The 16,222-nt window shown below is 41.3% G+C and overlaps 1 gene segment (V, D, J or C); it reads right to left on the bottom strand.

Annotated features, from left to right (window-relative positions):
* Positions 1-13,192: 13,192 nt before the first annotated feature.
* LOC122546015 (T cell receptor alpha variable 19-like) lies at positions 13,193-14,110 on the bottom strand. The segment is given in 2 exon segments: positions 13,193-13,542; positions 14,059-14,110. Coding segments are annotated over 2 exon segments (402 nt in total).
* Positions 14,111-16,222: the final 2,112 nt, after the last annotated feature.

Genomic DNA, 16,222 nt, shown 5'->3' on the forward strand with positions numbered 1-16,222 from the left:
TTTCCCATTCGCCTGGAATCATTCCCTTTCTGTAGTACGTTTCTAATTACCATTTGAAATTTATTCTTGATTCTGAAATCTCCTAACCCATTCTGGCATTTGAGCCAGCTCATCAAATTTCCTTGTGTCAACAACAAGAAATGGCAACATCTCGACATTGTTTTATTAATTATGATGAAGACATCTCAAGACTGCGTCAAATTAAGATTTTGTCTTTTTAAGGAGTCGAACTGTTTACACCACTACCAGGTTTTTGGTATAGTCAGTGCGCAAAAAATAAGAAAAACTTTATTTTTTTAATTCCACAGATTCACCGTCCCTGGAGTCCCTCAGTCTTCCTCTAACAACCTCTGCTGCAGGCGACACCGTTACTTTCAGCTGTAAATATTCAGGATTCTGTCAGTACACAGTTTGCTGGTACCGTCAGTTCTCAGGACAGGCTCTGGAGTACCTGCTACAGAGATACACTTCAGGAGAACAAAATAAAGAAAATGCAGCTGGAGGAAGAATTTCTGCTGATATTGACTCTGCAGCTAAAATCAGTCGATTAAAGATCTCCACAATACAACTGACTGACTCCGCTGTGTATTACTGTGCACTGAGTCGGCGCTCAGCATACACTGTGATCCAGCGCATGGAGAGAGCTGTACAAAAACATGAACATACTTGTGAGTATGACACAATGATACCGAGGACGAAGAGACCTGAACAAAAGCGTAAACGAGCTGAGGATTGTAGCCACAGCAATACAATGAACAGAGAGAGCTGTACAAACTAATGTAGTGGTTTGCAGTTGCGGGATGTGGGAAATTTGTGAAACAGGACTGCAGCATAGAGACTGTATTCATTGTTTGGAAATCCATTGTACATAACGGAAAGGTGATAATTATATGAATAAGTTTGTAATTTCGTGAAAATTAACTTCAGGTATTACTTTCTGCATTTTTGCTGACTGCTATTGAAGAATTAGTCCATGTGCGAGATGGTTTGTTCTCTTCTAAACAAGTACAGCATGGAGAAAGCAGATTCAATGAACATTTATAGAATTAACTGGACAAACGCAGTGGTTGCTCAAATTTGTCGAATTCTAAGGAAGCATAAAGACTCCTGGGAATAATTGTATCACAGTTTCAACGACCTAGGACAATGACAATATGACAAATGCATGAATATTTGATTTTAAATTTGTATTTGTAGGTTTTTTACCTTCGGGAAAAATAAACCCTAGTCTAAATGTAGATGGAAAAGTACTTTCCAACAGGATTTTATGGAAAAGCATAAACTGTGTTTATTACTGCTTATTTGAAAATCAAGTGAAAAGGATAGATTCGGTTGAGCTGGGTTTCCATCGTCAAAAATTATGCGTTTCATTTGTTTACTTTAATCGTCATGGGAGGTATATTCCTCCTTCATGTGAGTGGAGTTTTCCACTTCGACTTTAATTGAATTGAAACTTAACTTTATTTGAACTTAGTTTAATCCTACCTTGTTTGAGATTGTGCACCATCGTGGGAACTTGCCTGGCGAACTCAAACTGCTCAGTTTGTTTCCGTTTCTGTAGGCTTTGTTGTGGTTTTACTGTTACTCACTAGGAAGTGCATCTGCTGCGTCCGCTACAACTTAAATACCGGACAAAGAAAATTTGTCTTATTCTGCGCTGTGCTACCCGAACCTCTGAATTTTACATGATGTAAGATGTTCAAGGCAGGGGCGGGCTAATCAACCGTCAACCAGAATTTTGTACTTTACACTAACCTTTCACTCCCTAACCATCACAAACCATTTTCACCAAAGCATCCTGTTCTTCTATTCCTTTGCCCCTACTCTAATTTTCCTTCTCCAGGCATCACCACCACGAGTTCCATGCACTCCTCTGTCAATGACGTGTATACTCTGATGCGATTCGATAACAAAAACATTTCTTTCTCTTACTGTCCTGTAATCGAACTGCTGCATTGATCCTTCTTTATTCTTCACCTGTGCATAAAATACGGATTTTTTACACTCTCGTCTTGAACGTATGCATATTTTGAAATATTTTTGTCATGTCAACTCCTTGTTCCCAATTTTCCAATTACTATGGATTTGACCAGAGCCCCTGAAAATATTTTAAGGATGGAGCCTAGAACCTAACATTTTCATACTTTAAAGATAGATGCGAACTGGTTGTTCCAGATGTGATGTGACTGGTCCGCCAACACGAGGTTAAACCAAACACAATTTATTCAAACACTGTAGTTAATATACACAAAAAAGAAAGCAGAATTTAGAACAGCTTAACTATTGAAAACCATAACCGAAAAATAGGTGCAGTACCGGTTCCTAATTAATTGTCATAACGCAATAAATTCGATAACATCTCCGTGGCAAGATGATGGCAGAGTAAGATGCTCCTGCGAGAGGTCTTCGACCCCACCAATTCTTTTTCTTTCTATTTCTTTTCTTTTCTGTCTTTTTTTCTTGTTCTCCCCTAGCCACAAAAGTGAATCATGGAGCAGCAGCAGGCATGGGCAGCATGTACCAGAGCAATGAGCCTTGACACCACGCCTGGGTTGCACATCCTGAAACAACACGTGGACTGCGAAAACCCAGAATCTCTGGAGCAGTTCATGGGCTGCAAGTCCCGGAGCAGCACGTGAGCTATGAGTCACAGAATGGAACGAGCAAGCAGCTTTGGACCCGCAAGTAAGAAGCGAGTTTTGGCCCAAGACTGGCTGGGGAAGGTCGTACTCGAATTTACCTTGGAGCAGCTGAGTGGCACAATGAAGCAGACTGGAGACTTGGCGGAACTGAGACGGCAGTGAGATTGAGATCTGCGTGGGCACCCTGTGCTAAGCTGCTGCAATGTGATGTGTATTTGAAATATCTTACCTTGCTGTAATGTCAAACCTTTAAATAGTCTTTGTTCAACTTACTTTTTAAACCCTGTAAATTAATGCAGCTATATTTATTGCTCTGTTGTATTCAGGATGTGTACCGAGGCACTTGGAAGTAAGATCTCGGCATAAGAAGGCAGACAGGTTAAAACGTTTCCACTATAGTCTTAAAATGGAGTATACATTGCAATAAAGAAAATGCTATTCTATTCTATTTTATTATATTCTGATCTGATCTATTATATCGTATTCTAAACGCACCTCTTGGCACAAAAGGTAAATTCAAAGACAGGTTCTTACATGCAGTCTCCAATACAGGAGGAAACAACATCAAGACGGATTTCAGAGAAAGTAGCAGCTCACTGAAGAGTTCGGGTCTTCTTGGACCGCAAACAGCTTCTGGCTGATCAAGCTAAAAAAAACCTAGAAAGCATAGTTTGTGAGATCTAGTCACTCCCATTGCTTCCATTCTTCCAGTTTCATTAAAAAAAACTAAATCACTATTACCTTGTTTACCTAAGACCTCTCCCGAATGCTGTTCTGAACCTATGCCTTTACAACGTCTCTTCAAACAAAGCCCAGGACAGAATAACCTTTCAAACTGATAGTATTGACACACGATAGAAAGTAGAGCAGTTGTTTTCACTTTCCAGATCAAACTATGTTGTTGCAGATCTCTTCTTTCAGCAAGCGCCAGAAATCATAGTGGTGAGGGGCCAATATCAGCAATAGAATCATGCCGGACATTCCACCTAAAAGCCAGCTCTACATGAACTATAGTCACGGCTGATCATCTCCCAACATTGCACTATCACAGTTAATTCCGAAAAACAAACATATTATAACAATATACCTGTGGTAGTCATTCGTGAGGCCAACATTTATTACCCAGTACTAATTTCAGGGAACAAGGTGCTGGTGAGCAGCCTGCGTCCACGACTGTAGACTTCAGGAGTAAGCACGCCCACAATTCTGAGGGGAATGAAGTTCCAGAAGTTTGACACACGGTCAGTGAAGAAATTGTTTCATTGTTCCAAGCGAATCTCCCTTTTAATGATTAATTTGAAGTGATTAGTTCGAAATTTCATGCATTTGCTACAGGAACCAAAAGCCAGATGAAATGCATCAGAATCGTCCTGCAAGAATTGTTCAAGAAATTAATATTCAAGAAGTAAGGACCCTGACAGTCATCTACTCTGACTTCTTTTTTTAAATGGAATGTAAACATCCTTGGCAGTATTGTTCTTTGCTGCCCGTCCATCTCAGAGGATAGTTTGTAACGTATCATATGCCACACGTCGGCCACACGGAGTGATTTAGCAGCTTTGCTTCATGAAGGACGTTCCTGAATCATATGTTCTTCAATGATATCCGACCTTGGTGACGTGGCTGCCATAAGACTGTCGTTTTTTTTCAGACTTTGTAACATCATTCAAATTTCACCGTGGTGGGATTCACCCACGTCTCGATAGCATTCGTGTCTTAACTTCTGGATGGCCACTCCAGTGACAAAACCACGACTCTGCCGCCTTCATTCAAGTGTGACTCCAAATGCAGCACGATAATCTATCTCTATAAGTATATCAAAAGTTCCAACAAAGTCCGAAAGGTATTCTCCAGCGATCAGAACAATACACCTCTGTGTTTCCCAGAAAACATATCTGTTGACTAGGACAGTCTATTAAACGGCTAAGTCGCCTGTAATCCAAAGGGTCTTGATTGAGACTTTTTCTTCATTGTGTTTAAAAAAAACGCATTTAAATTTGCATCTTTGTTATTACCGCACCAGGCCCTGGTTGTTATTGTACGTGTCACATCAGTGTCGAATGAAGGAATGGCCTTTGAGAGGGCACCAAGGAGATTTATGAGGGTTAGTCAGGACTGGAAAATGGACTAAAAGAAAGATTGGACAGGGTGCCGTTGTTTTCTGAAGCTGAGGAGCTGAAGCGGAGATTTCTTTGAGTTGTTCAAGGTTTTAAGGGGCGTGGATACAATAGTTGAAAGGGTGTATTTCTCTTGCTTGAGACATCAGTGACTGGTTCATAGATTAACAGTTATTGAGAACTGTTCACCGGTATTGTGAGAATTTGACTTTTTTTATCCTGGACCCTACACATATTCTGGAACTCGGTGGCTGAAATCAAAATGCAGGCACAAGTGTTTCACCCGCTGAGCAGGGGGATATAGACTGTAAGTGGAGAAAGTGAGGTCTGAAGATGCTGGTGATCAGAGCTGAAAATGTGTTGCTGGAAAAGCGCAGCAGGTCAGGCAGCATCCAGGGAACAGGAGAATCGACGTTTCGGGCATAAGCCCTTCTTCAGGGCTGTATGTCCCGAACCTCCAAGTTTACTGAACAACAAAATCGAATTAGGGAAATGATGGGAAATGTAATTCGGTTTGATGGCTATTTTCCCAGTCAGAGATGGCCAAGCTGCTCGGTTTCCAATTGTGCTGTGAAATTATATATATTTTATTAATGTCCCAATTGTCGAAAACGTCTAATACTGCCTGAGGTGGGAGTTTGGCATTGAGTGGATTGGTCCTTAGCAGAGCTGTCATCGATCTGAATGGTAAAACTGCCTTCTTCTGTGCTGCATTTATCTTTTCTTGTTGATTATGGCATTAGCTTCTCGATGGATAAGTGCTTCTCAAGGTTGTATAACTTCCGTGATACTCTGTTTTATTTGTCTAACGTAATGTTTCACCTGTCCCCAACCTTCATTGCATGAGCACATCGTTGGAAATAAAAGACATCAATTTGTTCAGAGATTACTACGTATGTCAGCAACAGATAGGACTTAAAACAGGCTCTCGGGCTCCTCATTAAGTACAAAGGACACCTCAACAAAGAATTATTACACTCGATCCTCCCCGTGATAAGTAACTATCACATGTGCTTCTCTATAATTACCAGGGTTGTCCCGACTCCTCTTCTCCAACAAGGGAACAACATTTCCGATCCTCCAGTCTTCTGGCACTACTCTTGTCCACAATGATAACTTAAAGATCGAAGCCAAATGCTCATCAATCTCCTCCTTGGCTTCCCAGCGAATCCGAGGATAAATCCCATCCGGCCCTGGGGTCTTATCTATTTTCAGATCTTTCAAAATTGCGAACACCTACACTTTGAAACCTTCATCTTATCCAATTTGTAGCCTATATCTCCGAATTCTCACTAACATTGCCCTGTTCCAATGTGAATACTGACGAAAAGTATCCATTAAGCGCTTCCCCTATCTAGTCAGTTTCCACACACAACCTTTCCCTACTTTCTTTGATTAGACCCAATCTTACTCCAGTCATTCTTTTATTCCTTATATACATATCGAAGGTCTTAGGGTGTTCCTTGATCACATCCGCCAACAACTTCTCACGTCCCCTCCTGGCTCTTCTTAGCTCTCTCTTTGGATCTTATATATCTAACTTGTAATTCTTAAGCCCTCTAACTGAGCCTTCACGCCTCATCGTCACATAAGCCTTCCTCCTCCTCTTGACAACAGTTTCAACTGCTTTAATAAACCATGCCTCCCTCTCTCGACAACTACCTCCATGCCTGATACACAGATCAAGGACCCACAGTAGCTGTTGTTCAAAAAGCTCCACATTTCAAGAGTGTCCATTCCCTGCAATTTCCTTCCCCAGTCTATGCATCATAAATCTTGCCTAATCGCATCATAATTGCATTTTCACCAGGTATAGCTCGTTCCCTGTAGTATATACCTATCTCTGGCAATTGCTATTCTAAACATAAATGAATTATGGTCATTCGCGCTGAAGTGCTCATCTACCTCCAAATCTAACACTTGGCCAGGTTCATTCTCCAGATCCAAATCGAATATGGAATCGCACCTCGATCGCCTGTCTACAGAAACCCTCCTGCACATATTGAACAAACACTGACCCATCTAATCTACTTGTACGTTCGTATTCTCCGTTAATATTGGGGAAGATAAGTTTTCCATAACATCTACCCAGTTACTCTCGCTCCTATCGAGAATCATCTTTGCAATTCTTTCCACGACATCCTGCAACAAATCGGAGGCCTATAGAAAACTCCCAACAGGGTGACCTCTCCTTTCCTATTTCTCACCATAGTCCAAACTACCTTAAGTGGTGAGTCCTCAAAAGTTCGCTCAGCTGCTGTAATGCAACTCTTGATAAACAATGACACAGCCCCGCCTATTTTCTGTTCTTGCTGAAACATCAAAATCCTGGAATCTACAACAACCATACACTTTCATAATACTTTAAAGGTACTTTCAAAGGAGGGCATCTAATTTCTCCTCATTATACCATGGCTTTCATGGCCCTCCTCTAGCCATAACATCGAAATCCCAGGTAGCAAACCATGCTGCAAGTTCAGAACACCTTAACCCCAGTCCATCAATGTGGACTTCACCAGTTTCCTCATTTCCCCTCCTCCCATCAGTTCCAACCTTCCAGCTCAGCACTGTCCTCAACACCTCTCCTCCCTGCCAATCTCCCTGCCCACCTATCTGCTCCACCCTCCTCTCTGACCTATCACCTCCATCCCTACCCATTCACCTACTGTACTCTTTGATACCTTCTCCCCAGCCCCATTCCCCACCACTATTTATTTCTACATCCTGGAGAATTCCTGCCTTCATTCCTGATGAAGGATTTTTGCCCGAAACGTCGATTTTCCTGCTCCTAGAATGCAGCCTGACCTACTGCGCTTTTCAGCACCACTCTGATCTAAACTCTGGTTTCCAGCATCTGCAGTCCTCACTTTTGCATAGAAACAAAAAGCCTACCAAAATGTACTCATGTGCGTATGCATCTATCAAAAGGATAAAGGTGCCGGCCCTGCATAATATGTGGTGGAAAGTAACTCAATCGGTATTAATTTAAACCAGTAGAAATATACGCATATAGAAAATAGTTGCAGGATCAGGTCATTCGACACCTCGAGTCTGTTCCACTATTCAATGTGACCCTGACTAATCATGGAGATCAATGCGCTCATGCAACCCTCTTCCCATATCCCGTGATCCCTTTAGAGACAAAAGCGAATCTTGATCGTGCATACAAGAAAGAGAGAGATAATAAGAATGCCTATGTGAGAGAAAGAAAGTGAGCTTGTGTATGAGAGAGATAGATAGTGAGATTGTGCACGAGAGAGAGAAAAAAACCCACAGGAGATGAAGATCCGAATGGTCCCTGCACTGGTCGTTACAAATATCTTCTTCAATGTGAAGCTGTCAAAGTCTGCCTTTTTGTGTGGCGACAAGAGTGGGGAATGCCCCGATTCCTCTGGTTAATTTTTGTCTGTAAATCTCACCGTTCTTTTTTGCCATCTGAGCCATTGAAATGGAGCCATTACAGCTTGTAAATGTTATCATGCCGGCTCATATCCCTGTTCACAAAGGGCACAACTGGCTGGATGCATAATAATGTGCGGCGTGCTCTCTAGCACAACATATCTTGCAACCTCAAATGATTAGAGTGTGATTGCATGTTTCATCCTCACCTGCCTCTAATGCATTTTGAAAACTCAGTGTTCATCACGTGCCAAACTAGATGGCTTTTCTTATACTATTTCAACAGTTCACCAAAAAAAAATGCTGATGTGAAAGGTAGCTGGTAGGATTCGAAAATGTGCAAGGAAAGCATTGTTGTTGCGTTCACATTGCGGCAACAATCACCAGTTGGACGCTGATAAAGTTCGTCTGAGATCATACAAGGACCCCACCAGCGAAAAAGGCGAATCCACCAGGCCTCGTCTCGGTCTGATCCTATCCTTCCATGTAATTCTGCTGCCTCTCGTTAATCCTGCCATAGAATGAATATTAGAGTGAGAATGAAGGATGAAGAGTATCAACGGGTTTGGGGATTCCCCAGAAAACCAGTCTCAGGATCAACACATTTTCGGCTGTTAATACAGGAGCAAACAACAACACTTTATTTTCTTTTCCTACTTACTGCATGAGGACGTCGCGGGTAAGGAAGCGTTTATTGACCATCCCGAACAGAGGGTAGTTAAGGGTCAACCACATTTCTGTGAGTCTTGAGTCACGTATCAGACAGACCAGGAAATTATGGCAGTTTCCGTTCATTCAAGACATTAGTGAACCAGGTGGGTTTTTCAGATAATCGACAATAGATTCATAATTATCATGAGATTCTTAATTTCAGTTTTATTTTTTATCAAATTGAAATTCCACCATCTACCAGAGCAGGATTAGTACCAGTGTATCCAGAAATTCATCTGGTTCTCTGGATTAACAGACCAGCAATAAAACCAGCAGGTCATCTCCTCTTTGTCGCCACCTACATTCCCTGATGAATTTCAAACCTGTGAGGCAGGAGTGGGTTCACTGAATATATAGTTCATACACAAGCGAAGAGTGACTATGATATTCCTGAAATTGGCCCTCAGTTTGGGGTGAAGAAACTTGGTTCATAATTAACTGTGACAAGGTGAGGACTGCAAGGTGAGGACAAGGTTGACTGAATGGAGGTCAAAGTCGAAGAGTGTATTGCTGGAAACGCACAGTCGGTCAGGCAGCATCGGGGGAGCCGGCGAATGATGAAGGTATTATGCTTGAAGCGTCCATTCTCCTGCTTCACGGATACTGCCTGACCGCTTGTACTGTTCAAGTGCCACACTCATTGACTCATTAGTAACTGTTCAAAGTTGAATATTGTCCTTCGGAAAAAATAGGAGTAGATTGGATAATGAGGTCAATAACAATGGCAGACACTGAAAAATATGGTTCATGACTGACAACAAAGCTATCCTAGTGAGGAAGAATGATTCTACTGAGATGTTAAATCAGTCATGGTTAACTCAGAAGGTTGAAGAAAACAATCGAAAATCACAGGTAGAGAGGTTAAGATGCATGAAAGAGGATTGCTATTTTCTTTTAACAAAAAGCATTAGAAAGTGGAGGTACACTGCAAGAAACAAACAAAACAGTTAAACGACTTGTTTAAAAAGTTAGTGACCCTTCAGTAGTAAACTTAATGCGTTGAATATTGGAGATGGAGACAAGACAAGCGAAATCAATGATGTTCTTCTCGTCTCAGATCCAGAGGCCCATTCAAAACAGCATTTCACTGATTATGACAAATCCATGCAGCCGATACACACAGTAACTTGCTCATTATGGGTCTGAACAAAATAATGAAATGTATGCATGTTACTATCCGATTAATAAAAATGGGAGGAGTAGTCTTTGTTGCTTGATAAATTCGATCAGAAGAGGAAACTGGGCTCAGTGATCTTGAGGTGAAGCAATCATAAAAAGTCTTCGCATCACACTTATTTTACAAGCAACTGAGGTCATAGAAACGTATTCATTATTTATCAGAACTGCAAGCTCCCATGTTAATTCGATGTTTTCAGTTTTACTGTGTCAATAAATTTGTTCAATTTCTTCTTCCGCATTACCTTCTGAACACGCAAACTCCACAATCACCGCAAAGGCAGCAAAACTATTGGAGAACCACAAACTACAACGTCTTCGCCAAAGCACACACACTACGCCAAATTCGAATCTTATCATCATTCTATTACAGTAACAAAGTCAAAATCCTGAGTTTCTCTTCCTTGTAGAATTGGGGGTACATTTACCAGATTGGCAGTCCGTGGCACCTTGGTAGCGTCACTGCAATCGAAATCCAGTTGCTCAGATTAGGTTTTAGATGTCATGGACCCTTCATTCTATCTGGAGGTATTTGATCCCATATTCTCATAATATGGAGTTAAAGCTTAGCACCTGGAAATGACTGTGAAGCTCTCATTGGTGTGCTCTCAACAATGTCTTGTGCAAATGCAATGAAATCCTTGACGTGTTACTTAAACCCACTTGCAATGAAGACAAATCTAGAAATATCATTGTCGGCTCCTTACTGTAATTATACACGAATTTTGAATAGCTAGTGTTGTGAACAGATAAACGAAACATTCCTCTAACATTTTGCCGATTTAGACAGACGTCTAATCCATAAGAGAGTGAAGGGTTATGGAAGTAAAGCAGAAAATTGGGTTTTAATATTTTCAAGTCATCCATATTCTCATTGAAATGTAGTATCCCGGTTGACTGAATGGTCACTTTCTGCTTTTACATCTTATTGTCTATTGTGCTCTAATGATTATTGATGAAATTCTGCTCTCGGTTTATTGTCATGAAAAGTACACTCTCAAGTTCCCTCCAGAGTCGCTGCCACTGATTTTATAAGTAAATGTTTATATTTCATGCTACTACTGCCCTCTGGTGGCAGCCTGTTATAATTTTTTCACCACGTTCAGAGAAATTGGACAAATTATTTTCAGAGAGTCTCAGAGATATAAAGAAAAGAAAGAGAGCCAATTCGTCCACGACGACCAGATATCCGAAACAAATTGATTTCCATTTAAAAGCATATTGCCCATATCCCTCTAAACACTTCAGATTCATCAAGGTTTCTTTTAAATTTTGCAAGTGTTTCAGCCTCCACCACCTCCTCGCAGAGCTCACTCCATAAACATGCAGCCCTTTGCATGAAAAAGTTGCCGCTTTGGTCCCTTTTAATTCTTTTCCCTCTCGCCTTAAATCTATAACCTTCACATTTGGACTCCCTCACCCGGGGGAAGTGATCTTACCCAATGAGGAGAAAGTGAGATCAGCAGATGCTGGAGATCAGACTCAAGAGTGGGGTGCTGGAAAAGCACAGAAGTCATGCAACGTCCTAGGAGTGGGAGAATCGACATTATTGGTACTCGCCCTTTATCAGGAATGAGACAATCTAATTCTTGATGAAGGGCTTGTGCCCGAAACGCCAATGCTCCTGCTCCTCGGATGATTCCTGTCCTGCTACGCTTTTCCAGCAACCCACTTTCGAATCTTATTCCATGGCCCTGTCCGTGACCTTAATGATTTTATACACCTCTTTAAGGTCACACCGAAGCCTCCAAAGCTCCAATCGAAACAGCTCCTGCTTATTCAGCCTCTCACAACAGCTCAAACTCTCCAACCCTCGCACATCCTTGTAAACCTTTTGATAATATATTCTGCTTTTACTACAGGAATCATTCACTGTATGGACATGTATTTTCTGTGTAATTGTTTTCTGATGATCGTCATAACTGTTCAGCATTCCAAATAACTTTTACGAAGAAAGTTTAATGCACAAAGTGGACATTATGCCTGTAGTGCATTTCAGCCAAGGTTCAGTTACAAGAAACATTTTCATCATTCTATCGTACAGACATGAAGGACCCGTGGGCCTATTTCTGTGCTGCATTCTTCTATTACTGATTCTAACTGTCGCTTCAATGTCTTGACTCAATCAACAATAAGTTATGACATTATTGCTGTTGGTGTTACTGAGTTGTCAGACACTGTTTTCCATCACTGCACATTGGCGAACTGAGACAAAGACTGAGCGCTCCCATAAACTATCCATGCAACTGGTTACCATGAACTTGCATGTCTGCTCATGTTTTTGATAAACAGGTTTCACCTCTTCTATAACGAAAGAGTTACTCTGACTGCGCAGGATGTATTAACTCCAGAATGGTGCCAAGTCCCACAAGCGTCCTTATTCCAGAATCAGGAATGTCTCTTTCATGACTCAGTTTCAAAATGGGTTCATGTAATTCTCAATTGTCACCAGAGGATGAGAAGGAACCCATCGGTCTTTATAGAACTTAAATTTCTCGAAGTGACCCGCTGGCAAAGAAGGAAACTTTACATGAAGGGTGAAAAATGCTCAGTTCCATCCAGACTGACCGCAGAAGCTTCACGTGACTGGCCGGCTCAGAGTCACGAGTCAGTCATCACAATATGTTTTTGATTGGTTATTATTCTTAAGATATAAATTACAAACCCCTTTCTTATTCATATGTGAACCAAGTCTGCGTGATACTGGATCACTGAACCTATCGTTCACCATTCTGCAATTGCAAATATAGACATAACAGGGCAATACTGAAAATCCCGCAATGTGGTTGACGCTGTTCTCGTTGCACAAGTGTTTGATTATTAGAAATACGTGACAGGTTATTGTATCTCAAATGAGTTCTGCTATTCCCTATGTCGCTGGAGAATTCTGTTCAACCGAAACCTTTTCCTGCATTTTCTGCACTACAACATCACTGGAACAGTGAAATAGTTTGGGACATCTCAAAACACACAAAACAAATTATTTATATGCAATATATTGAACTAAAAGTATTAGTTCATATTAATAGTAGATTATTAATCATTAAAGTTTTCTGTTCGAAAACTTTATCAGTGATATCAGTCTGAATGCGGGTATCACTTCAGAGCCGCCCCTGATCTCAATGTTTCCTTGACATGCTATCATGTTCAATTGCTCTCTGACAGTTTTTGTCCGGAGTCAGCCCAGTTCCGAGTCTCTGTGGGGTTCAGTGCGCAGTAATACACTGCAGAGTCTGGAAGTTCTGTTTTCAACATGTTCAGCTGGATAGTGCGGTTCACATGATCCAACTTCGAGGAAAGCCGGTCTCCTGTGGTGCTGATATATTGGTTTCTCTTTAGGAGATATTCCATGGAGCCGCTGGAATGCTGCCGGTACCAGAAGAGGTAAGGATCACTGCTTGTTGTAGCAGTGTAATTACAGAATAACAGGACATCATCCCCCTCATTCACTGCGATTGCGGCGGGTCTTTGTGAGACAGAATCTGCATAACAGCGCCCTGTAAGAGAGTAAATTTTAAAAGTTGATTCATGATTCTTATTGCCCAGATGCAGCCCGTTCACCTTGGTCAGTAAACAGAGAAAGAAGAGGCAGAGAAGCTGGAAAAGAATCCAACTCGTACAACTCATCCACTGGGACCAACAAGATTTTGACGTATGAAATAAAAAGGTTTTTAAAAAAAAGAAACACAGGTCACGCGTTTAACGAGATGATTTCCCATTTCCCTTCCAAGGGGACACCTGGAAGCAGTCGGTTAGTTTAAAAGTCCGGCCTTTGTCCAGTCATTTCAGGTCGCTTCAGTCCTGTGTGGATTCCCAGCCTAACTCTTCCACTGTCATTTTGCAAGTACAGTCGCTAATTTCTTCCAATCTTTGCTGAGTTGGGCCACGTTTCGACCCAGATTATTTTCATCTGTGGAAAATGTGTTCCTGCCTCTGTGATGCCAGGACACCGCGAATCAATGTGTACCCCGGCAAACAGCTGACGCATAATGTTCCACAAGCTGTGGACCTACCGGTTAGAAGAGCCGCAGACGTGAGTAATGAGCAGAGAGTTCGAGACGGCATGTTTGCTGAGATATCACGTTGAACATGAACAGAACTGGACGAAATTAAAATTGTTTTCGTGAAGAGTTGGGAACAATTGAGTAATTTCCGGATCTCTGCTCATTGGTTCATTACTGGCAAAGACATCAGGTGACAGCCAGGGAACTTGGAGCTGTTTCATTCTTCAATTGGACCACTTTTAAGCTCGTGGGATCCTCAATTCGTGCCATGACTATGAACAAGATTCTGAAAAACGGTTATTGATATGGCACTGAAATGTTGATTTTGTTTTTTTTTTCTTCACGGGTACTACCAGGCTGGCTGAGTTTCTCCAGGTAATTTCACTTTTCTTTCAGGTATCTAGTAAATGCAGTTCTTTGTTATTTGTTTGAACAACAAAGTCAATTTAATCACCTGACAACACGGCGATGGACAAGAGTTTAAACCAAATGTTGTCCCAAAACGGTCATTATTTCTGCAGGCAACGCTAGAAAAGTAAAGTAGTTCATGTTGTTTGACAATCGGAACTGGTGTTCCCCAGTTGCTCTCTAACGATGATAGTTCCCTGCAACTGATATGGAAGGCCAGTGGGTCAGAGAGATTTGGAATAAAATAACTAGATAAATAAATAATTGAGAAAACTTCAGCGTATGTAATGGCAGAATCAAATGTTGTTTTCTTGGCATTTTGGTGGCAAACTCCATTGGCTGCAATGGTAATTCAATGGTTAGCAAGGCCTGTCACACTGCACCTGGGTCACATCTTCTATTCCAATTTCGGGTGAACAATTTTTGGAGAGTACACATTCTTGCTGTGCTCCGGGTATTTGCACACAGTTCAATGATGTGCAAGCTATGTGGATGAACCGTGGGAAATGCTTGGTTAATGGAATAGGACAGGATAGGGTGCATGCTTTTCCGTGGGTGGGGTTGGTTTCCATAAGCTGCATGACCTGCTTTCATACTGTAGAGCTTATATATTGTCAAAAGCTGATTGCGTTTAACTTTACCTTTAGTCATCGCAAATGAAACTTATGTTTCTATGTCAGATGCAGTGTGTCCAAACGCTTGCTCGCCGTCATATTGTCAGGCATTATTAGATGTAAATATCACCATTACCACGAGCACCATACAAGGACAACTGATCCATTTTAGAAAATGTTGCGGTACAAACTTCTTCATGTGAATGGGAATGGTGAAAGACCAGAGATACAAATTAACACACCACCTAAATCCTGACTAAAGTGAACGTACAACTGACAAGCTTACAGATGACACAAAAGTAAGTGGGACGATAAGTGGTGACGGTGACTCAAAGAACCCATAATTCGACAAAGACGTAGATGATAACAGTGAGTGTGAGTATAGCACCCTCTGGTGGATCGGTATGAAATTTGCAATGCCTTAAAATGAACAATTTCTGGAAGGGCAATAACAGATGATGAATTTTCAGGGCCTGTTCTCGAGATGATTGGATTGCATAACCATTGATGTCGAAGGATGGGCAATCATAATGCCTTCACGTTTCACTGAATTATGATTTAAACTGTTATTTACATGCAGCGTCATATGCTCATTGTTTTGCACTTTCTTGCCATTCTCCTTCAATACTTTCTCACGATAATGGCGGAGGTGAAACTGTAATCAATTGGTATGTTTTAAAAAAACAACCTTTGATATCATTTCGAGGAAGGATATTGCCAGTGTTCCCTGGTGCACATTTGTCTCCAGACCTGACAAAGTGGCTGATGCTTAACCGACCTCCGAATATATTTTGTAATGCACAAAATTCAAGGGGAAATTAAGGAAGGGAAAATATTGCCTTTACCAGTGACAAATTCTGGAGATTTCTGGGATATTGCTTTTCCTCTGAGTTTGATCACGTGAACCGCTCGTTCCAGGTGAAACCATTGAAAACAGAACTCACACACTCTGCAACATATTGTTCTTCTCAGAGACGCAGAATTGAAATGGTTCACAATTCGATCTTACATCTTCAATCAAAACTTTAGTATTTATAAATATATTCTTGAAATGAATTGATGCTGCCAGTTTAGGGAATGAAAAATAAAGAACGTATTTCAGGCCTTTTGAAATGTCTCGAATGCTTTCGCCGTTAAACCAATGGGACGCT

This window comes from Chiloscyllium plagiosum, unplaced genomic scaffold (genome assembly GCF_037043375.1).
Source record: "Chiloscyllium plagiosum isolate Xiang-an unplaced genomic scaffold, Cpla_swu_hap1 HiC_scaffold_27, whole genome shotgun sequence".
In the NCBI taxonomy this organism is placed as follows: domain Eukaryota; kingdom Metazoa; phylum Chordata; class Chondrichthyes; order Orectolobiformes; family Hemiscylliidae; genus Chiloscyllium; species Chiloscyllium plagiosum.